At 37.0% G+C, this 22,785-nt stretch overlaps 2 protein-coding genes across 3 annotated transcripts in view; one reads left to right on the top strand and one right to left on the bottom strand.

Moving 5' to 3' along the window:
- Nucleotides 1-13,022, bottom strand: part of LOC137294245 (uncharacterized) — a 115,308-nt gene extending 102,286 nt beyond the window's left edge. The window contains exons 1-7 of the mRNA XM_067825241.1: nucleotides 12,773-13,022; nucleotides 9,120-9,364; nucleotides 7,168-8,072; nucleotides 6,639-6,838; nucleotides 5,585-5,691; nucleotides 4,709-4,805; nucleotides 3,478-3,544 (exon numbers count right to left, since the gene is read on the bottom strand). Coding sequence (XP_067681342.1) covers nucleotides 3,478-3,544; nucleotides 4,709-4,805; nucleotides 5,585-5,691; nucleotides 6,639-6,838; nucleotides 7,168-8,072; nucleotides 9,120-9,355 — 1,612 coding nt within the window. The 5' untranslated portion in view covers nucleotides 9,356-9,364; nucleotides 12,773-13,022. The remainder of the gene's footprint in view (nucleotides 1-3,477; nucleotides 3,545-4,708; nucleotides 4,806-5,584; nucleotides 5,692-6,638; nucleotides 6,839-7,167; nucleotides 8,073-9,119; nucleotides 9,365-12,772) is intronic.
- Nucleotides 13,023-13,182: 160 nt separating this feature from the next.
- On the top strand, nucleotides 13,183-21,262 carry LOC137293612 (cyclin-dependent kinase inhibitor 3-like). 2 transcript variants are annotated; one of them, XM_067824255.1, is made up of 9 exons: nucleotides 13,383-13,503; nucleotides 14,543-14,830; nucleotides 15,694-15,778; nucleotides 16,225-16,280; nucleotides 17,123-17,167; nucleotides 18,593-18,815; nucleotides 19,648-19,679; nucleotides 19,971-20,074; nucleotides 20,793-21,262. In XM_067824255.1, the coding sequence occupies exons 3-9, from the start codon at nucleotides 15,714-15,716 to the stop codon at nucleotides 20,877-20,879; spliced, it is 612 nt and encodes a 203-aa protein (XP_067680356.1). In that variant the 5' UTR covers nucleotides 13,383-13,503; nucleotides 14,543-14,830; nucleotides 15,694-15,713; the 3' UTR covers nucleotides 20,880-21,262. The 2 variants fall into 2 exon arrangements, with proteins under 2 accessions (XP_067680357.1, XP_067680356.1); XM_067824256.1 differs by lacking the exons at nucleotides 13,383-13,503; nucleotides 14,543-14,830 and adding an exon at nucleotides 13,183-13,223.
- Nucleotides 21,263-22,785: the final 1,523 nt, after the last annotated feature.

The raw sequence follows: 22,785 nt of genomic DNA, 5'->3' as shown, positions 1-22,785 counted from the left end.
TCATTTAATTGTAACTGCAGAGTATCCCAGTTGTAAGACATCATCATTTAACTGTAACTGCAGAGTAACTCAGTTGTTAGACATCATCATTTAATTGTAACTGCAGAGTATCCCAGTTGTGAGACATCATCACTTAATTGTAACTGCAGAGTAACCCAGTTGTGAGACATCATCACTTAATTGTAACTACTGAGTATCCCAGTTGTAAGACATCATCATTTAATTGTAACTGCAGAGTATCCCAGTTGTAAGACATCATCATTTAATTGTAACTGCAGAGTATCCCAGTTGTGAGACATCATCACTTAATTGTAACTGCAGAGTATCCCAGTTGTGAGACATCATCATTTAATTGTAACTGCTGAGTATCCCAGTTGTAAGACATCATCACTTAATTGTAACTGCAGAGTATCCCAGTTGTGAAACATCATCATTTAATTTTAACTGCAGGGTATCCCAGTTGTGAAACATCATCATTTAATTGTAACTGCAGAGTATCCCAGTTGTGAGACATCATCATTTAATTGTAACTGCAGAGTAACCCAGTTGTAAGACATCATCATTTAATTGTAATTACCGAGTAACCTAGCATCATCCTTTAATTGTAACTGCAAAGTAACCCAGTTGTTAGACATCATCATTTAATTGTAACTGCTGAGTATCCCAGTTGTAAGACATCATCATTTAATTGTAACTGCAGAGTATCCCAGTTGTAAGACATCATCATTTAATTGTAACTGCAGAGTATCCCAGTTGTAAGACATCATCACTTAATTGTAACTGCAGAGTATCCCAGTTGTGAGACATCATCATTTAATTGTAACTGCAGAGTATCCCAGTTGTAAGACATCATCACTTAATTGTAACTGCAGAGTATCCCAGTTGTGAGACATCATCATTTAATTTTAACTGCAGAGTATCCCAGTTGTGAAACATCATTTAATTGCAACTGAAGAGTATCCCAGTTGTGAGACATCATCATTTAATTGTAACTGCAGAGTAACCCAGTTGTAAGACATCATCATTTAATTGTAACTGCAGAGTATCCCAGTTGTTAGACATCATCATTTAATTGTAACTGCAAAGTAACCTAGATGTAAGACATCATCATTTAATTGTAACTGCAGAGTATCCCAGTTGTAAGACATCATCATTTAACTGTAACTGCAGAGTAACTCAGTTGTTAGACATCATCATTTAATTGTAACTGCAGAGTATCCCAGTTGTGAGACATCATCACTTAATTGTAACTGCAGAGTAACCCAGTTGTGAGACATCATCACTTAATTGTAACTACTGAGTATCCCAGTTGTAAGACATCATCATTTAATTGTAACTGCAGAGTATCCCAGTTGTAAGACATCATCATTTAATTGTAACTGCAGAGTATCCCAGTTGTGAGACATCATCACTTAATTGTAACTGCAGAGTATCCCAGTTGTGAGACATCATCATTTAATTGTAACTGCTGAGTATCCCAGTTGTAAGACATCATCACTTAATTGTAACTGCAGAGTATCCCAGTTGTGAAACATCATCATTTAATTTTAACTGCAGGGTATCCCAGTTGTGAAACATCATCATTTAATTGTAACTGCAGAGTATCCCAGTTGTGAGACATCATCATTTAATTGTAACTGCAGAGTATCCCAGTTGTAAGACATCATCATTTAATTGTAACTGCAGAGTATCCCAGTTGTAAGACATCATCATTTAATTGTAACTGCAGAGTATCCCAGTTGTGAGACATCATCATTTAATTGTAACTGCAGAGTATCCCAGTTGTAAGACATCATCATTTAATTGTAACTGCAAAGTAACCTAGATGTAAGACATCATCATTTAATTGTAACTGCAGAGTATCCCAGTTGTAAGACATCATCATTTAATTGTAACTGCAGAGTAACCCAGTTTGAAGACATCATCATTTAATTGTAACTGCAGAGTATCCCAGTTGTAAGACATCATCATTTAATTGTAACTGCAAAGTAACCTAGATGTAAGACATCATCATTTAATTGTAACTGCAAAGTAACCTAGATGTAAGACATCATCATTTAATTGTAACTGCAGAGTATCCCAGTTGTGAGACACCATCATTTAATTGTAACTGCAGAGTATCCCAGTTGTAAGACATCATCATTTAATTGTAACTGCAAAGTAACCCAGTTGTTAGACATCATCATTTAATTGTAACTGCAGAGTATCCCAGTTGTAAGACATCATCATTTAATTGTAACTGCAAAGTAACCTAGATGTAAGACATCATCATTTAATTGTAACTGCAGAGTATCCCAGTTGTGAAACATCATCATTTAATTGTAACTGCAGAGTAACCCAGTTTGAAGACATCATCATTTAATTGTAACTGCAAAGTAACCCAGTTGTTAGACATCATCATTTAATTGTAACTGCAGAGTATCCCAGTTGTAAGACATCATCATTTAACTGTAACTGCAGAGTAACCCAGTTGTTAGACATCATCATTTAATTGTAACTGCAGAGTAACGTAGTTAGATGACATCATAGCACAGCATCATTCATTTGTAAATGAGGAGTAACCAAATTTGCCATCACAGCACTGTATGAGTAACCCAGTATGACATCATCGTTCAAATGTCAGTGTTGAATAACATAAAAAATTAAATCATAGAGCTGTATGACATCATCATACAATAATGAGTAAGTGAGCAAGCTTTTACTCTTTTAGCAATAATTCATTTATATTATGGCTGGTGACACTAGAAAGGGTTTCAAACATTGTAGGAATCAAACCTGGGACTTCAGCATAATACACAAACACTTTAACCAGAAGTGCACAGTATCCTGTTTGACATCACCATTTAATTGTCACTGAGAGTCAATGAGTATCGTTTTACACTACTTATGGCAATATTCCAGCAATATCATCGCAGGGGGACACCAGAATAGGGCTTCATACATTGTGGGCAAGTCACTGAGAGCAACCATGTATCACATAAATAGAGGATATTATACTATGTTTACAAAATGAGTGTCTAAATGTTGGTATGCCCCAAATGAGGGACAAATATAATATTCTGTTTATTACCGAGGTCATCAAATTGAGGAAAATGAACCCAAATCTACTTTCAAACACAGGCTGGCTACCCGCTGTCACCGCATGTAGAATACAATGATGTCACAAAAAAGACTCACATCACCATGACAAAGTGATATTTTGCCCTAGGGTATGAAAAATATGAACCCCGATATGTTTGCCCTCGTAGGTAATAATATATATTATAATCTTTTGGAAAACTGATATGAAGAAGAGGATCAATTATAAACTGTGAATCTGGTGCAGTAGTTCAGAGCACAAGCTCCATGGATGACAATATGAATGACAGTTAGATCGTGACAGTTAGATTGATACATTTAGGTCATAAAGTGTTTCAAAGAAAACTACTACAACAAAACAGCAAGGACGTTCATAAACATAACACAGAGTCAACGAACCCATCTCGAGGCACTTGTACATCCAGAGTTCGTCAGTGGCACACAAGAACCGCCATCTGCGACACACCTAAAGGGAACCAGGGAACATCTTAATTTGCAAATCCAATAAACAGCAACAATCAACAGCAATGGAACTGTCCGCATGAACATGGAGTCTAGGAATTTTTAATTTTAATTTACATCACATAAAACAATCTACAAACCCTACTTTTTGTTTTATGTCCCTTTCAGCAATATTTCAGCAAAATGGTAACAGTCTGCAAATAATCAAGTCAGGACCAGATAATCAAGTGATCAACAGCATGTGCATCGATCTTCATAAATGGGAACTGGTGACATGTGAACTAAGTCAGCAAGGCTGACTTCCCAATCACTGTAGTCATCTTTTATGACAAGCATGGTTTAATAAAGATCAATTCTAACCATGACTTTAATGGTATTTTTTTGTACCTTGGGGGATATGAAAGAGGGTCATCATATACATGGGGTAGAAGTTCCACATTCTCTTCTGGCTGCATTTAAAACTCTACCTAGCACTGATGTTTGACAGCTAAACTTAGCATTTTTTTCAAAAACATTATTATTGTTATTTTTATGGTCCCCAATCATGTACTGCATTTTGCCAACTGAAACAAACATCTTGTGCTGGAGTTGTTCATCAAAATTAGCATTATTTTCATTCTTTGAAGGGCATTTAGAAATTGGAGCAGTAAGAAAGGATAAAAACATATGGAAGACCAATCTTTTACTACAGTGTGATTGATGTTTTGATGCAGGTTCAAACACTGTTCTTAAGCAGGTGATAAAGAGAATGAGGATTAAGAGACATATATACAAGTGTGAGGAAGTGTTTTTACACAGTGGGGATTGGGACTGCCATAACATGGGGAAGCCAGTTAACAACACATTGTCTGAGACAGTCAGAAAGCCTTCAGTATTAACAATGGTTTTAGCATATGGATCCTTGTAATGCTGAAAAAGCTGAAAATGTACAATGTTTAGTATGTAATGCACTGGAATCTGTAGAACACAAATCCATAAATGATTGTCATATTTACCATGGTCTCAGTTTTGGGAGGCCATATTGCACCGCCAGGGGCTATAACTCTTTCTATGATATTGCTAATCTTGACCTATGTCTAAAGCAGACAAACCTTCAGTCACCTTGTCCAATTTAGACAGATTATTCATACAGGTTAAATGACTGTAATTATTTCCAAATTGTGCATACCTGAGAGGCAACATCTATCTCCCGAGCAGGCAGACAGGAGAATATGTACAACAATGTGCGATCCATCAATCGGTTGATGTCAGTCTCATCACGAATCCTGGAAAGAAAACTCAGTCCATAATTATAGTGTAGATGAGTAGTAGAGCCTGTTACACAAAAAATAGTTTCACCTGGATATGTTTTCAACAAATCAATACCAAAGTTATTGCATACAGCGCCTTACCAAATGTTGTGATCGGCAATATTTCCCATGTACAACTTCCATAAGTATTGCAAATAATAAATAATTCAACTTTAAAAAATGAATGTGATGTCTTAAAACAGTACATAGCATACTAGTGCCACTACAAAGTAATGAACATTTTAGACATTGGCTGAGTGGCATCAAACCTCAAGATTCAGAATTCAAGCTTCATCACTTTGGGAACAAGAACGTGAAGTTTAAGCACAAATTTTCTATTGGTTTCTGATATATTTACAGAAAAAAAATGCATTTTCAAACTTCAAGAACTTAGTCAGATTGTAAATATCTTAAATATTTGCTGAAAATGGAAGACATAAAATATGCTTAGTCACACTTCTAAGTACTTTAATACCAAATTTGAACAAAAGTGCTGGATATTCAATATATCCTTGTTAAAAGATGACAACACATAAAAAATCAGATTTAAAAATCTTTCACATATTTTGGAATCATCACTGGTAGATACAAGCATGTGATGCTAGAGATTCCAAGGTCCAGTCACTTGTTTATGTAAAGATGATGTTTACAAATGGACAACAGAAAACAAGACCATGGTATAAGGTCATTTGAATTTTCAAACTGTTGAGCTACAGTACAAAACTGATGGAATGCTCTAGTTTGAATAAACTTACTTCTGATTGATGTGGGAGACGAGATACTCCAGCAGCACCACAGAACACACCTTGACAATCTCCTTCAGTAGCGCTATACGCTCAAATTCCTCCCACTCTGATAGCCACTGGAGGTTGAATACAAGAGAGACTAGGCTGATATAACTAGGAACACATTTTAGCAAGAAGAACCACATTAGGGACACTGTTAGCTATATTAAACACTCAGCTATATTTATGACACATGTACACTTTCAATAAATTGACAGATATAACACAGTGCACGTTTTTCGTCCTGGCAACTTGTATATTTTAGTCAAAATGTCTGTAACAAACAATAGTTATGATGAATTAAAATCAGTGATCCTTTTGAGTTTGTTATAAAAGTAGTTTACAAATGTAACAGAGAGAGGCACACAACTCCACATAATTGCAGAAAATAACCAAAAACTATTAACAGATACAACTGAGTTAAGGAGCTTTGGATGCATAGAGTCCTTATTCTTTTACTCTAGCAACATATCTCATGCTTAGGTACCAGACAATAAGCACCTTTTGATAACATAATTATCTAATGAAAAAGGGAATATTACGAGTTTAGTATGTACGCTTATTAGTTTCATTTTTTACAAGTGAATAAAAAAAATAAAACATTATTTTCAAAAATGTCATTAGCATGAGTGAGTGAGTGAGTGAGTGAGTGAGTGAGTGAGTGCGTGCGTGCGTGCGTGCGTGCGTGCGTGCATGCGTGCGTGCGTGCGCGAGTTTAGCAATATTCCAGCAGTATCACATCGTACCCATGTAGGGAATCAAACCAAGGTCTTCAGTGTAACAAGTAAATGCTTTAACCACTCAACTACCCCACCACAGCTTTCATCATTAGACCCACTATGTGCTATTTTCACTTTTGTAACTTTCTTGGACATGTTGTCCTATGTATTTGTCACCGATGACACTGAACACCTTTGAGCTTCATTTGAAATATTAATATAAAAAATAGCAAGCATAGCATGCTAATTGGTGTTTCAAATAATTAGTTCCTGAACAGAAGCAGACATCAATTTAAGGTATTTACCTCCCAAATCTGAGCCAGCTGATCTCTGAAATTACCAGACAGGTCTGATCGTTTAGCCTTCTTGAAAGCCCTGCCAGTGTTAGGGGTCTCAGGCCACCACTTAATGCTCTTGTAGGACTGGGGCATCGGCACTGGCAGGTCAGTCACCCCCACCGGTTTCTGAACCGGCCCCTGACGGATCTCACACTGCATCGGTCCACCTGGAGTAGTGAAATCAGCACTAAATTACGTTGACATGGATTCTTATATTTTAACTACAAGTGTACACCTCAAGTGACATTTATACTTCTACTGTTGCCATTTGGAAATAATTTACATATCTGACTTTTCATACATCCACCTTTCAAAACTAATTTACAGAAAGTATCAACTCTTCAGCCGCAGATACAAATGATGAAATGTGCGACTAGAATGCACAAATGAAAAGAATGCATGCAGAAAAACAATTCACCGCATCTACAGGGATGCGAAATATTATTCCTCGTTCCCACAACACATCTGTGCCCATGCTAAAACTGTACATACATACCCAGCACACGCCTTGGAGAAAAGAACTCGAGAGTGCTGACAGCAGAAGATCCAAATGCACTATGTCTGAAGTGGTTGGAGGTCGTCCTGATGCTAGCACTGCTCCTCCTGGACCCAGTCTTCAGCTGAATGTTGCCACCCAGGAACCTTGTACTTCCCTTTCTTCTGCCATACTTCTTCAGAAGGAATTTCTGATTAATCTTGACATTCTGCCCTCCCGGAATACTGGATATTGCATGACCATTGTCCTCCCGTGGTTCACTGTCCTCTTGTCTATACACCTCAGTGCTCTCCACATCCGAATCCATACTCTCCACTTCAAGGCGCTCTTCTTCCTCATCCTTATCGCCGTCTTCGCCCCCACTTCCACCTTCTGCCTTAAACTCATTATCACCATTTCCTTCAGCAATGTTTTCAGATTCATCTTTCACTTTTGATTTTGAAAATTCCCTCTTTTCAATTTTTTCTATTGTTGCAACTTCCTGAAATGCTGATTGCAATACTCCTTGAGCTAGCTGGTCTGCAAAAGAGTCTAATACTTGAACGGGTGTTACTGGGGCATTTTCCTCTTTGTCTGGTTTAACATCATCTGCAAATGTTACTGAAACGGTCGATAACTTAGAGTTGGCTCTACTAACTTTCCTAACTTTCCGTTCACTCGATTTGGGGGCATGGGATTTTTCAACTGTTCCAGTTTTACTTTTGATATTTGAATCATGCACTGGTGATTTTGATTTCTTCTTCTGAGACTTTCTGTTTGGTTTAGAGTCAAGATGAATCCTATGGACTTGCTGAACTCTCCTAAAGGAAGCTGATGGGTATCTCTGTCGTGACGCTGTCACATAGTCACGATGTCGGACTGGTTCCAGTGTGGTTGCCAAGACGTCCAGCTGATGAGATGAGCACCTGAACAGGTGAGAGAAGACATGAAAGTTGTGATCCATAATCCAGTCTATGTTTACTGATGAAATTACACTTCCATCAAAATTTATACTGAATATATATCACTGTATAGAACACATCTTAGTCCAGAATTATAAACGGTTGATATTTTCACAAGTTTGGTACACACAAATGCTTTGGTACAATTTTATTTTCCTCAATCAAACCATTTCCATTTTAGTATTGTTACCATGCACAATGCATGTATGTTTTCATGTGTACATATGTGACTATGTTTGTTCTTGATAAGTGAGCTGTTACCCAACCTACATTCCACGTTGCCAATACTGTGGATGTCTGATATCAAACTGGCATGTCATCCATGGACCCCAAGACTCGTATTAAGGCAAGAGATGACTGTATATTGGCAGGTTAAGAGAAATAAACCTTGCCATCCTGTCTAGTATCTCATCTTCCACCCTCAACATAAATACTAATCTGTATTTTCTGCAGCTGCAGTTCCCAACATTTTATCATAGTTTGCTTCATGTCATCACGAAGGGAGTTACATGCCATTCAAAATATCACATGTAGCATTTAGTAGTGTGACAAACACTTTGCATCAGATACTTGTTAAATACTTACGACTCACCACTGAAATGGTATGGGGTGGGGGAGTTTCGACCATTTTGTTCATGGGGGTAGGGGATCAATACTTTTGTACACATGCAACTGGGGTTAATCAATTTTGTATATACATATATTAAAATAGTATGCTTAAAATTATGTAAAGAGGGGCTGGGGTGGGTTGGGCATGATTTTTTTACATGACATATGATAGGGTGTGGGGTATGGGGTGTGGGGTGTGGGGTGTGGGGTGTGGGGTGTGGGGTGTGGGGTGTGGGGTGTGGGGTGTGGGGTGGGGAGTGTTCACCTGCTTTGTTTTTTTTGGTGTCAGTCATATTGTACATGCATCACCTGTTTAGACATAAATTATTAAACAGTCCCTTTAAATTGCAGCGAGTTGTATTCCAAATTCCAGTAACAAAGATCGACACTGAAAATATTTACCTGTTTGCAATGCCACAGAGTGAGATTCTTTGCTGCCAAGGCCTCCATGCTTCAAACCACTCACACACTGTCTTGAATATCTGCTGATTATTGAGTGAGTTGAAGTCAGTGTATCTCCCACCAGTGTTAAGAGGAGGAAGATGTGTCACCCCTTCAAAGTTTCCATACCGTAATCCACTGGCAGGGCGGATTGAATTGTTCCTCGTCAGCTTGATTGGGGCAATGGTGGAAGGCATTTTTAATTTCTGGAAAATAATACAACACATATTATAGCCATGTTGCAGATTAAAACCCATGACAGAACTGTTTGTTCATCAAAATGTCAGTCATCTTAAATTACTTACACCCATCATATACTTAAGAGAATTACACCTCTTAACCGTTGACTCTTATATTTTAAGCCATAACACCCTACTTTCCAACAGTAAAAGCTTCTAAAATCCTGCCACTGTTAGCTCACTCTGTCATGTAATATTTCATGACATTCAGATATAACAAAAAGATATACATTCAATCCAGTGTCATGATAATTCAAAGCAGATGAAATTTCTTTAGCATAACAATATAGTAGAACTATACTTGAGTTCGTTATCAAGGTCATCGTTGCATGACAAGAGAAATTATCATGATGTATCATATTTCTTTTCAACAGCCACGTGAGTAACCCAAGGTGGTTGTGTATGGGAGGAGATTTTGTTCAAAATGAAAATAACAAAAATTTCACACCACTATAGTCTGTTTGCAGTGAAAATGTACTGATGAGTTTCACTTTAAATAAAAATATAAATGAAATGAAATGAAAAAAAGACTGTGAATGCCCATAATTTGACCTTGCCAATCAAACATTTAAATCTCAGAATTTTATTCAACTTAGCATAAAAACTGATCAACAAATGACCATAGATTTAAATTGTTATTATTGGTTTGTATTACAAGGGGGAAAGAGCAGTAGTTGGAACACTGAAACAAATGCACATGTGGTATGTGATAAGCGTTAACTTAGACCAGCCCTTCTTCTTCTTGGTGTTTCATTTAATCTGCATACCCCCTTGTAACACAAACAAATAATGCAATTTCAAACTATGATCATTTGTTAAACAACTTTTGTCCTAAGTTGAATAAAATTCTGAGATTCAAAAGTTTAGTTGGCAAGGTTAAATTATGAGGATTTGGAATCTTAATTCACTTTATTTGATTGACTTATTTGTTTAAAAAATTCAGCAGTGCATTTTCACTGCAAAACAGACTATAATGTACAGTATTAAGGTGAAGTATTTGTTTAAGAATTCCCGACTACTGAACTGCATCCCTTCTTCACAGATCCTTACAGCCAGACACAACAGATTAATGAGAGAATATTGTGAAACATTAGACAGTTATATTACTGTATTATGGAGGTACATTTTTCCATCAACACAGTTATACTACTGTATTATGGAGGTACATTTTTCCATCAAAACAGTTATATTACTGTATTATGGAGGTACATTTTCCCATCAACACAGTTATATTACTGTATTATGGAGGTACATTTTTCCATCAACAGTTATATTATTGTATTATGGAGGTACATTTTTCCATCAACACAGTTATATTACTGTATTACGGAGGTACATTTTCCCATCAACACAGTTATATTACTGTATTATGGAGGTACATTTTTCCATCAACAGTTATATTACTGTATTATGGAGGTACATTTTTCCATCAACAGTTATATTACTGTATTATGGAGGTACATATTTCTATCAGCAGTTATATTACTGTATTATGGAGGTACATTTTTCCATCAAAAGTTATATTACTGTATTATGGAGGTACATTTTTCCATCAACAGTTATATTACTGTATTATAGAGGTACATATTTCTATCAACAGTTATATTACTGTATTATGGAGGTACATTTTTCCATCAACAGTTATATTACTGTATTATGGAGGTACATTTTCCCATCAACACAGTTATATTACTGTATTATGGAGGTACATTTTTCCATCAACAGTTATATTACTGTATTATGGAGGTACATTTTCCCATCAACACAGTTATACTACTGTATTATGGAGGTACATTTTTCCATCAACAGTTATATTACTGTATTATGGAGGTACATAATTCTATCAACAGTTATATTACTGTATTATGGAGGTACATTTTTCTATCAACACAGTTATATTACTGTATTATGGAGGTACATTTTCCCATCAACACAGTTATATTACTGTATTATGGAAGTACATTTTCCCATCAACACACTTATATTACTGTATTATGGTGTTACATTTTTCTATCAACCAGCAAGGCATAATCTTTGTCATCAGGGATTGATTACACATGGGCATGACATTCTTATCTTCATGTAGTCAACTCGTATGACAAGCTAAGGATATCAAAAACCTTTCCAGTCATTGAATTCAGACAGCAAGAAGATTGGAGTAAGTGGATTTATTTTTATGCCACTTTTAGAAATAATCCAGCAATATGACATCCAGGACATCAGAATGGGCTTCATACATTGTACACATGTGAAGAATCGAACCTGGATCATAGGTGTGCCGAGCGAATGCTTTAACCATCACGCTACCCTAGTGCCCAAGATGAATGGAGAATATGGAAATTAGAATATCCCCCATTTGTACCAAGGGTGACAAATTGTGAAGCTGTCTCATAGCTTTATTCAGTAACAGAAACCAATCACATATTCAGATGACAAACATGAGACTTTGTTTATTAAAAAAACTTGCTCGAACCATTTTTTTTTTTCATATAATATGGTAATGGAATTATAAGACCATATTGTGTCAAAAAGGAAGATTTTCAGGGGTATGTTCCAGTGAGCTTTTTTCCATGTTTTTAAAATAATTACTGGATCATGAGCAAGTTGGATTTTTAAAGTCAAATGTAGCTGTTTTCCTCAATAGATTGAAAAAATACAGACATAGGATTTTTTAAATAAAGTATCTGAAGTCGTAGATTTAGTCATTGTCAGATACCCACAAAAGTTTTGAGAAAAATTACTATTTACTCATTTTAGCCATATGTGCAGTGTTTGAAACAGCCAATGACCCGCTAGCCTGTGGATAAGAAAAATCCAGTCAGGCCAGTAAGTCTCCACATCCATTGGCCCAACTAGCTTGTGAATTTTCATGGGGTTATTTTGTAAATATGTCACTCTCTCCGACTTGTTAAGCTACAATACAATTTTAAATCATGCAAGATTATGACGTTATTAAAATGTTCATCATATTAGCACTATAATGATGAAACATGTGTCTGCATTAAACTTTCAGCCTGGTGAATTATCCATATAATTTGAAAATTATTTAGCACACTGCAAATGCGTATCACTTGCACTTTGCAGTTTCAGAGAGCATGAAAGAAAAAAATCAAGGTATCTTTTGTAAAACTGTAATGATTTTAACATTGACACTGACAAGTTTTACATTTCCAGCGGACCAAAATCGATGGTAATTCTGCTTTGTCCTCTTAACAAATTTGCCGAATCGTTTACCTGTGACTAAAGTAAGGTACTTACAATTAACAATTGATTGGATCTGTTGTTTAAGAGCTCAAGACAGTTCGATAATGATATCACACACAGTGCTAACAATATGACATTTCTATTATATATAATACTCGCATGTCAACTTACGTGACAACTGACAAAGCTGTCATCGACACCACATCAGTATGTTTTAGCTTTCATATTTTTGCAAATCTTTCAATATTTCACGTTTTCAGCAAGGCAACGACTAAACATAAGCGCACGCTACATTACAATATATCTATAATAGAGTGTCGTTTAAACATAGTTCTTCAATTCGCTTTTCAAAAATATTTACGGTCGCAATCAAGTTTGTTTACATCGTTTGGACTCCATTTTGGAAGTTTCTAAGCGATATGCATTATGGGTACAGATGTTTATGTATTCAAATAATAATTAGGACCTTTCTTGTGAGATTTACTTTGAAATAAAAACATAAACAACTGAATATTTAATTATTTAAATGAAAATATATGAGGAAAACATTCTGAACCAATCATCTTTGATGAGCGGGAGAATCGAAACCGTTCTGTTTCCGGTTACCACCGAGTCCAGACAAGTAAAGAATTCGTTTCTGTTACTTTTTCAATCCCACTAGTGTTGATTAGCAGCGATGATGTGCTGAATATTACCGTCGAACGAGAGAATTAATTGTGTGTTAATGTCATTGTTAGTGTCACTGTTCTGGATGAACACTATCATCAAATCAAGCGCACCTGTTTCTGCCATTGTCCCGTTTTCGATCATTGTGTTTTGTTTTGCTATCGTTCTTATGATCTCGTTACACATTAGTTGGAAAGAGGCCCACCCATAGCCCCCTTCGTTTTACACAGAAACAGGCCCCCCTAAGTAAATGAAGGAATTACAGCAAATTTGAAGGAATTGCATCTCAAATGTAAACAAACGCAGCCCACTCGCGAAACAATTGCAGCGATATCGGTAGTTTAGCGGTAATAACAGAAACACATCGGCCCTATCGGAAGCAATGTCGGTAATACTGGAAACACGATCGGCCATCTTCGGAGATTTTTCGGTCGCGATCGGAAACTCACGCAGCAAAACATGGCGTCGTTGGAAGAAGCGCCCGTCTCGGTGAGATTTGTTTTTAGTTCCTACTATTACATTTTCATACTTATCCATCTTTGACCACCCGCGTTGAATGCGTTTAGGTATGAGGTGTTGTCGGGGCAATAGCTTATGTTTTTAGGAAAAGATTGTCACTGCAGAAGAGTGTCACAAGTCATGCCCCTGGAGATTGTTTACATCTGAACATCGAAGTCGTGCCGATGATTACGAACATCATGAACGTGCGCCATGAAGAAGTTTATGAGCCATAATTTTTCTTGCTACGAAGTGCAATTGACAAATTTAAACACATTTTACAAAAAAATGATGTTATATCTGGCGCACGTTCGTAATCATCGGCACGACTTCGATGTTCACATGTAAACAAACTACAGGGGCATGACTTGTGACACTCTCCTAGAGTGACTATCTTTTCCCAAAAGCAGAAGCTATTGCCCCGACAACACCTCATACCTAAACGCATTCAACGCGGGTGGTCAAAGATGGATAAGTATAAAAATGTAATAGTAGAAACTAAAAACAAATCTCACCGAGACGGGCGCTTCTTCCAACGACGCCATGTTTTGCTGCGTGAGTTTCCAATCGCGACCGAAAAATCTCCGAAGATGGCCGATCGTGTTTCCAGTATTACTGACATTGCTTCCGATAGGGCCGATCTATTTCTGTTATTACCGCTAAATTACCGATATCGCTGCAATTGTTTCGCGAGTGGGCTGCGTTTGTTTACATTTGAGATGCAATTCCTTCAAATTTGCTGTAATTCCTTCAATTACTTAGGGGGGCCTGAGAAAGTTTCCTCTAGGGGGAGTGCCCTATTATTCCAAAACTGAAATTACTTCATAGATTGTTGTTTTATACCTGTTCTAGTTTACTGTGTGTATATTTAGGGTGAAGTATGCATGGCAGTTTGTAAATTTTTAATTCTGGTTTTTGATGGGGTGGTGGGGTACGAGCGGAACCCTTACCCATTAATTGAGTGTGATAAACGGTAAAAAAACAGATTCAATATGCTAAATATTCATTAGAATTTGTTATGTTACTGATCATCCTTGAGCTAACTGCTCCCTCCATCAACCAAAGGTGATATTGTTTTGTTTTTTGTTTTTTTTGTTTCATTTGAAAAAAATCTTTACATTGCAATTCAAAACTTTTTAATATGTTTTCTATATTCAGTAATGTAAACAATTGACAATACATACTATCATCAACAGTGGTCTTAATGTGACTTATGAAAAGGGTACTTAAGGATTCCTCCTCAACAAAAATGTCTATCTCACATGCATATTCTCGTCATATTTTTACCTGTTTTAGGGAACATGTACCATATTGCGCATTTCAGATGACTCACAATTAGATGATTCTTACCAAAATGTGGATGAGCTGTACCTATATACATTGTCAGAAACTGGATTGCTTTAAAACGTTTCAATAGATTATATCAAACTATGAAGATGTATTTTCCATATGATTTTCATTACTTATTCCTGCATTTTCATCATGCTGGTAGCAATTTCATTTGAGCATTTCTTTTCCAACATCATTCATTATATTTCAAACATTAATACATTAAACATGTCAAACTTATATGCATACATTTTACAATACTAAACCGACTCTGTTACAGCGTTTGCAGAGCAGAAGTTTGATTTCAGTCCATGTCATTCCAAAAGATAATAAAAAATGGTATTTGTTGGTCCCTGCCTGGCGCTCAACAATAATCATGATAATGAGTACAGCAAGGACGGGTCGGCTCAGAGTCACTCTTTCATTTCACGTTTATACAATCTGTGTTCATGGTAATATACAACAGGGAAAAGTTGTGAATAAACATTATCACGATAAGAAAGTTATTCCGTACAATATATTTTTATCACGCTTTAAAATGTATGACCCTTTTGAAATGGTTTCCTGAAGTTGTTGTATCAATCACGTTTGATTTTCAGAACATCTAAAGTACAGCAACATGACTGACTTTGACACTGATGAAGAGAGTGGAGAAGTTGATCTTTCACCCTTTCAAATATCATGGTACGTCAAACAACTGCTAATAGTTAAAGAGAGGTATCAACATTGTTGAGTACTTGTGTGCCTGTGTTTTCTGATTCCAGATTGGTCAAATGGTTAAAATAATGGAAAATTGCTATGGAAGACTGTCATGATGGCCATTGTCTGAATGTGTGCATGTATATCTTTGAATGTCTGTATCTAATCTTTCAGTTACAACTGCTGATAAACATAGCTTCATGAGTTGTGTATACTCTTTTCAGCTAATTAAACAGGTGTCGCCATATTGCCCTCCTCTAATTTAAGACAATGGGAATGTACAGCTGTTACTAGTTTTGTGAGATATGGATGCTAGGATATACATATTTTATATTCTTTCCATGATGAAGCATATGCTATATTTCTTTATGGTTTGGTTATTTTAAGGTAAACAAGTGGCCATGTTTTTTGAAGTTGAAATTTCTTTCCAGGTTGGATCTGAGTTTTACTGGAGCTGATGAAAAAATAGGAATCTCTGGGCTTCCTGGTAAGTTCATCAATTTGTGTTACTTTGCATGGAAAATATGCTTTGATGATGTTTACGTAGTTTATGCTGAAATGTCTTCATAACATTATAAATGATCGTGTATATTTTTTAAAGTAGTCTTTGTCAGAAAAGGTTGTAATTCTATTTTATACCACTATATTTTAAGTCCTCAGCTTAAGACATTACATACCAGTTTGGTTCAAGAAATGTTCCTTCTAGTCAAACACCATTCTCTTCCCACAGAGGTTACTAATGTCATATCTTCCTATGTAACCTCTGTTCTAATACGGCCATATTACCCGGTCATTGAGAAATCCCCTAGCAGCAAAAAATCGCAACAGGAATGATCTCCCTTGTTACTGTCCAATCAGAACACGCGTTAAATAGACTTAGATCCAATATGGTGGCCCCCATGGAGTTGGTTCATCAACATGCGAAGGAAAGATTCGGTATATGTTTAACTGAAAATCAGAAACTGACATTAGAGAGTGCAGAGATCAATCACCATGATGTGTTTGTAGAAACAAAAACTGGCAAGTTTTCCAGATGCATTCGGAAATTACCGAGATCTTGTGAATGATACTCTTGAAACAATGTCTCTGATTGCACAACTAAATCTGAACGCCTCCAATGGTGAATCTTGAACACTCGCCCCATGAAAGGCCCGTATTAGAACAGAGGTTAAGTGGGAAGATATTACAGGAGTAACCTCTGTTGGAAGAGAATGGTCAAACACAGGAAATATGCCTTCCTGTCTGTTGATACTAAGTGTGTCTGTTGGCCATAAGACAAAGAAAGTTGAATATATGTGCTAATATAATTAATCACTTTATTTTAATCAGGATGTCGCTTCAAGGACACATGGAGAAATCTGAACAATGATTTGAGTGAGTATACTTTAAGTATATTATTTAGTTCATTATATTCTCGTATACCGGTATGAATTAATTAAATGCCTTCACAAAGTGTTTGTACAAACATCGAAACAACAGCAACCTGACCATTTAATATCCTTGTTTATTTACTTGTGTTCCGTGTGTGTAGTGTCAAAACCGTGGTGAGCAATTTTACTCTTCTCCGGAAACAGCTGTTGTAGTGGCACATGTCATTTTGCAAATGGCGATCGGACAGGATTATGTCTTCTCTTTGGGTGGATTTATTGTGTATAAATAGGTAGGTGTGATCTGTAACAGTGACTAAGAGCAAAATATTGTTAAAATAATGAACACTGTATAGTTTAAAATGTATTTTATTGATCAATCGTAACAAAGTGGCTGTAATCATTGTTAACTTCAAGTCAGGCAGGTGTACCGCTAATCTGTCCGCTCATCCTGACAGGGACCTGACGACCTGAAAAATACTTTCGTAAAATTATATCTCATTAATAAGCCGAACCCCTTCTACAGACTGCTTTTTTTTGTCCACAAAATTCGGCTTATACGCGGTAATATACGGTACTCATCAAAACTCAGTTGTGTTGTGGGTTTGATCTCCGGCCGTACCATAGCAAATATGGTACTTGCTGGTACCGCTTGGCATTGATGGGTTCAACAACGACTGGTCAGTTTGGAGTCAGTATAATGTGTCTGAGTTGGGTATTTATGTAAACTCAGTATAATGTGTCTGAGTTGGGTATTTATGTAAACTATCTCAGTGAGCTAGCTGTATAAAACCAGCTTACATCTAGGCTAGTACTACTACATATACACACACATGCACACTGTCATAGTATACTTTTAAGTCAAGCTTGAGTAAAATTGTGTCAGTCATATTCTGATTTGAAGTAATCCAGTAAAACAATTGAAGGTCTTTATAATGTTACATCCAATTCAGTGTGTATGTGACTCTTTGCTTATTGTATGTTCAGATTATAATAGGTTGAATATTTGGTGTTTGCTTGAACTACAATGCATTTATCGTCATGTTCATTCAATCATTCTTCCACTGTTATTCCAGTGTGTTTAGTTTAACTCCACACTTGGCAATGTTTCAGTTATATGTCAGTAGTAGAATAGGTCTTCAGCAAACCATTCTTGCCACAAAAGGCATTTATGCTTGTCATAAGAGGCCACAAACAAGAATGGAGGGTCAGGCACACTGACTTGTCTGTCTATGGTATTTTAATTCATAATGATACGTCTTGTTGATACTTGTCATTGGTTCCCAACTGCACAAATCGATGCTCATGATGTTAGTCACTGGGTTGTCTGTTCCAGACTCGATTATGTACAAACTGCTGACATATAGCTGGAGTTTTGCAGAATTTGGCGTAAAACTAAACTCACTCACTCACTCATTGATCTCGGATGCAGAATGTCTCCAGAACAGTGGCGTGGAAGAAGTGTTCACCCTGTGCACTAAAGGTGAGCTCAACAAATACCGTGTTCCCAACCTCCTACATGACTTTGCTGGGTCGAACATCACTGTCCACCATTACCCCTTCCCTGATGGACAGGTGCCCTCCAGTAGCAGCCTCCTCAAGATGGTGGAGGAGCTCAGGATCAACATCATGAATCAGAAAAAATCTCTCATTCAGTGAGTGTCTTATATTTGTTGCTGGGTATCATCTGTCCTTATAATGCCATTGGTCCAGACTATATCCCAATACTAGTTTCATGGGTCCTTGCGGGAAATTTGAGGTCTTGTAAAGTGCTTAAATAGTGTACTGTACTCTATGATGTAATAATCATGAGCAGGAAATTTATGTTTCTCATCCAGAATTTGGTAAAGTGAATATGACTGTGTGCTCTTTCAGATATTGGCATCCATTATGTATGTTTGTGCATGAGTAAAGGCAGACCTTTATTGAGAACTTGAGTAAAGGCAGACCTTTATTGAGAACTTGAGTAAAGGCAGACCTTTATTGAGAACTTGAGTAAAGGCAGACAAATGCTTTTTACAGTTTCAAACAGACCTTTCCACCTTGAACACTTCATCTTCATTTCTGTGGCCTATATTCTGTTTGGTATTTTAATTCATAATGATATGGCTTGTTGACAAATATTGTGAACATTGTTAATGGAAAGGAAGCAAGCATCTTTGTTTGGTCATCAATACAGAAGAAATGGTGCATATACATGCCAATATCAAAATACATGTAGAGTTGCATTTGTGATTACATTTGACCACTTTCTGATATTGATGGGACGGTGGGGTAGCCAAGTGGTTAAAGCGTTTGCTTGTCACGCTGAAGATCCAGGTTGGAATCCCCACATGGGTACAACTTGTGAAGCCCATTTCAGGTGTCACTGCCATGATATTGCTAAAAGTGATGTAAAGCCATACTCACTGACTCAGATAGTTCGATGTTACTTCAGTTTATAACTGTTCTAGTATGTTAACTCTGTTGAATTACTTCTCTTCCCAGCTGTTTTGGAGGCCTTGGACGGTCATGTCTTGGTGAGTTCTCATGTCACTTCCATACTTTTACATGGACTTACGAGCACAAAGACGACTTTGTTGAATGTGCCTCAGGTCTCACATGATCAGGATGATACATGTATTTTGATACATTAGAACATTAGGAGTCTACCTGATGTTACAATGTACAACATTCCAACAATATATTCCCAGATATCAATACTGACTTCAACATCATGCCAGAAACTGTACGAATTCTATTTAACAAAAAGTACTGAAATTGTATCAATATTGTGTTTATATTGAGGGTATGTGTTGCCATGGTTACAGTTGCCGTGTGTCTGATGATGGTGATGGACGAGAGTATTTCCCCTGAGGAGGCCATCGATAAAGCTCGAGAGTTGCGAGGATCTGCAGCAATTCAGTCTGTGAAGGTCAGTAGCAGCAGATTGACAAGGTCATTCAAACTGCAGACTGATTTGAATACTTTTAATGAGTCGTTAACAGTTAAATAATGATGGATCATGTGAGAGAAATATGTGGGCAGGGAAGTGATACTGCTCTTAGTTGAGTGTCAACTTGACTCTTTTGTTTGTCATTGATGTGACCCGTGAAGGTCCAGGGTGGAATAGGCCTTCAGCAACCCAAACTTGCCATAAAAGGCAACTTTTCTTGTCATAAGAGGCGACTAGCGGTATCGGGTGGTCAGGCTCGCTGACTTGGTTGACACATGTCATCGGTTCCCAGTTGCTCAGATCGATGGCTATGCTGTTGATCACTGGGTTGCCTGGTCCAGACTCGATTATTTGCAGACCGCCATATAGCTGGAATATTTGCTGAGAGCAGCATAAAACTAAACTCACTCACTCACTCACTCACTCACTCACTTGTCATTGATGTAGACACCCAGACCATTGGTCACCATGGTGAGAACTTACACATGGAAACATTGCTTGAGTATTGATTTCATTTTGGTGAAAGTGCCAGCTATTTCTGACATGTTTTCATTGCTTTCAATTCAGGCAGGAAGAGATCACAATAGAAGTTAACAATGATTTGGCAGACTGAAGATTTTTAAATATGTTGACAAAGGGCAAATTTACAATCTGTGTTTCAGAAAGATTGATGTAACAGTTCCGATTTGTTTTCCAGCAATATAACTTTATCAATGACTTCCGGAAGCTGCAAGAAGAAGTGGAAGCAGAGGATGGAGGAGAATCACGATCTGTCTCCCGATGAGGGTTATAATACCTAAGGGTTTGTGGGAGCTTCATTTGTAGTAATCGTCAAGTGCCGAGATATCTTCTCCAGCGACTTGATTGTTTTAATTATTCTGCATTTCATGTATGATGTTTTGGTATCCCAGTTGTTAATCTGTCACGTCAGAGATCTGTTCTTCAAGTGGGTACAATAAACATGTTTTAGCTCATTTACATTCTCAATTGTTATGTTTTTTCTGACACTTTGAAAGTGAAACTGTGCTTGTTATAACATAAAATTGATTATTGGAAACAAATTTTGATAAAATGATTGGGAATGATGTAAGCTTTCTTTGTACATTTTCATGTTATGTATTGCTTTGCTATTATCCCTGTGAAACTTTGTGAAATAAAAATTATTTTCAAAGAGATTGTGTTTAATTTTTTAACAAAATTCAATGTTGAACTTCAGAGAGAAATGACATAATATGTATGCTGTCCATTCTTAGCTATTTTCTAACATTCTTGTGTAGGGTTATGTACTGTGGTGTACTGTTCTTGACAGTCCATATTTTCTTGTAGATTCACAGATCTTATATAGAGTTGTGTCCCTTGAAGACAACAGAAACTAATTCTCAGCTGTTTTCAACCTTTGTTTATAACCGACCACTTGTAGAGCACTGAACTCCATTCTGCAGACACATGCTCTAAGCACATACATGATGGATATTATCACCTCCGATAACAGAGGCCTGTGAGGTACTAGAAGGTTAATAGTCATATGACTTATACCACCGGGTACCCATTTTCTGCAGGGTGAACAGAAGCAATTTTGAACAAACTCACCTAAGGTATGACCAGATAGTTGCTTTGTTGTGGAGCTGGACAGACATCCTAGAAACATAGGAGTCAAGCTGCCAAACAAGGTCACCCATCCAAGGACTCCCCGTTGTTTAACTTCACCTGATTTGTGACCTGAGCTGTATATGCACGAGACCAGACATTACCACTTCAGTGTCCCAGTTATGTTTCTGGATTTGTCAACAGCATACCTGTGTTGATGGTTTTGTTGTGCAAGTTCTGACGTGCTTGTCTGTATTAAACACACACTGTGACACCTACTATACTATTAGGAGGGTCATTAAACACAACATGGTATAGTTTTGTCAACAGTTTACGATTCCTTTTATTTATAAGCATTTAAAATCACTGTTTAATGTAGAAAAGTTCCCTACACTCCATATATCCCGGTACATCTTGGACTATTCATGACTCATTTCAAAAGTAGTAAACTTGCAGTTTGTTGAGATACACAAATGTCCCATACCCTGGATGACTCTATAAATATCTTCTTTAAGTATGGTACGATGAAGAGAAACACTTTTTATGGACATGCAACTTCTTTCTTGCAGAAGATGCAACGTTTCGGTGTAGATCCCAACACCATTATCAAGCAAATGATGTTAAGACACCACAGAAACACTTAGGAGTCAAGCTGCAAAGCTGCTGTACGGTGTTAAGATCTACATCAAAATGTGGCAACCACTGCAAGAAGAAATTGTATATAATAATACTAGTCCATTTATCATGAGCATTACTCCATACACAATGCATGCTCAAAGCACCCAAACAATCTGATTATCATTACCCTGATTATCCCAAGCTGCCTGTTGGGCGCTAGAAGGTTGGTTACATGAACTTATCCCAACAGGTACCCATTTTCTGCAGGGTGAACAGCAGCAATTTTGAACAAACTCTTTTGACTAAGGTAGGACAACATATGTGTTATGTGGGGCAGGAGTGAAGTCTTAAAAGCTATCAGGAGTCAAGCTGCCAAACAGTCATCCATCCAAGGACTGTCCGAGCTTGATGGTGTTTAACTTAAACTGATTTTTTACCTGCACTTTGTACACCAGACCACATGCCACCACTTTTATATCCTTAAA

Source organism: Haliotis asinina, chromosome 8 (genome assembly GCF_037392515.1).
Source record: "Haliotis asinina isolate JCU_RB_2024 chromosome 8, JCU_Hal_asi_v2, whole genome shotgun sequence".
Classification (NCBI taxonomy): Eukaryota; Metazoa; Mollusca; class Gastropoda; order Lepetellida; family Haliotidae; genus Haliotis; species Haliotis asinina.
This window is presented reverse-complemented; position numbering and strand designations above follow the sequence as displayed.

Bases quoted from the DNA above. Each gene is read 5' to 3' on its own strand.
- LOC137293612 (XM_067824256.1), top strand. From the start codon at position 15,714: ATGACTGACTTTGACACTGATGAAGAGAGTGGAGAAGTTGATCTTTCA. The intron at 16,281-17,122 runs GTAAGTTCATCA...TATTTTAATCAG, and splicing joins AGGAATCTCTGGGCTTCCTG to GATGTCGCTTCAAGGACACA. The intron at 20,075-20,792 runs GTCAGTAGCAGC...TTTGTTTTCCAG, and splicing joins CAGCAATTCAGTCTGTGAAG to CAATATAACTTTATCAATGA.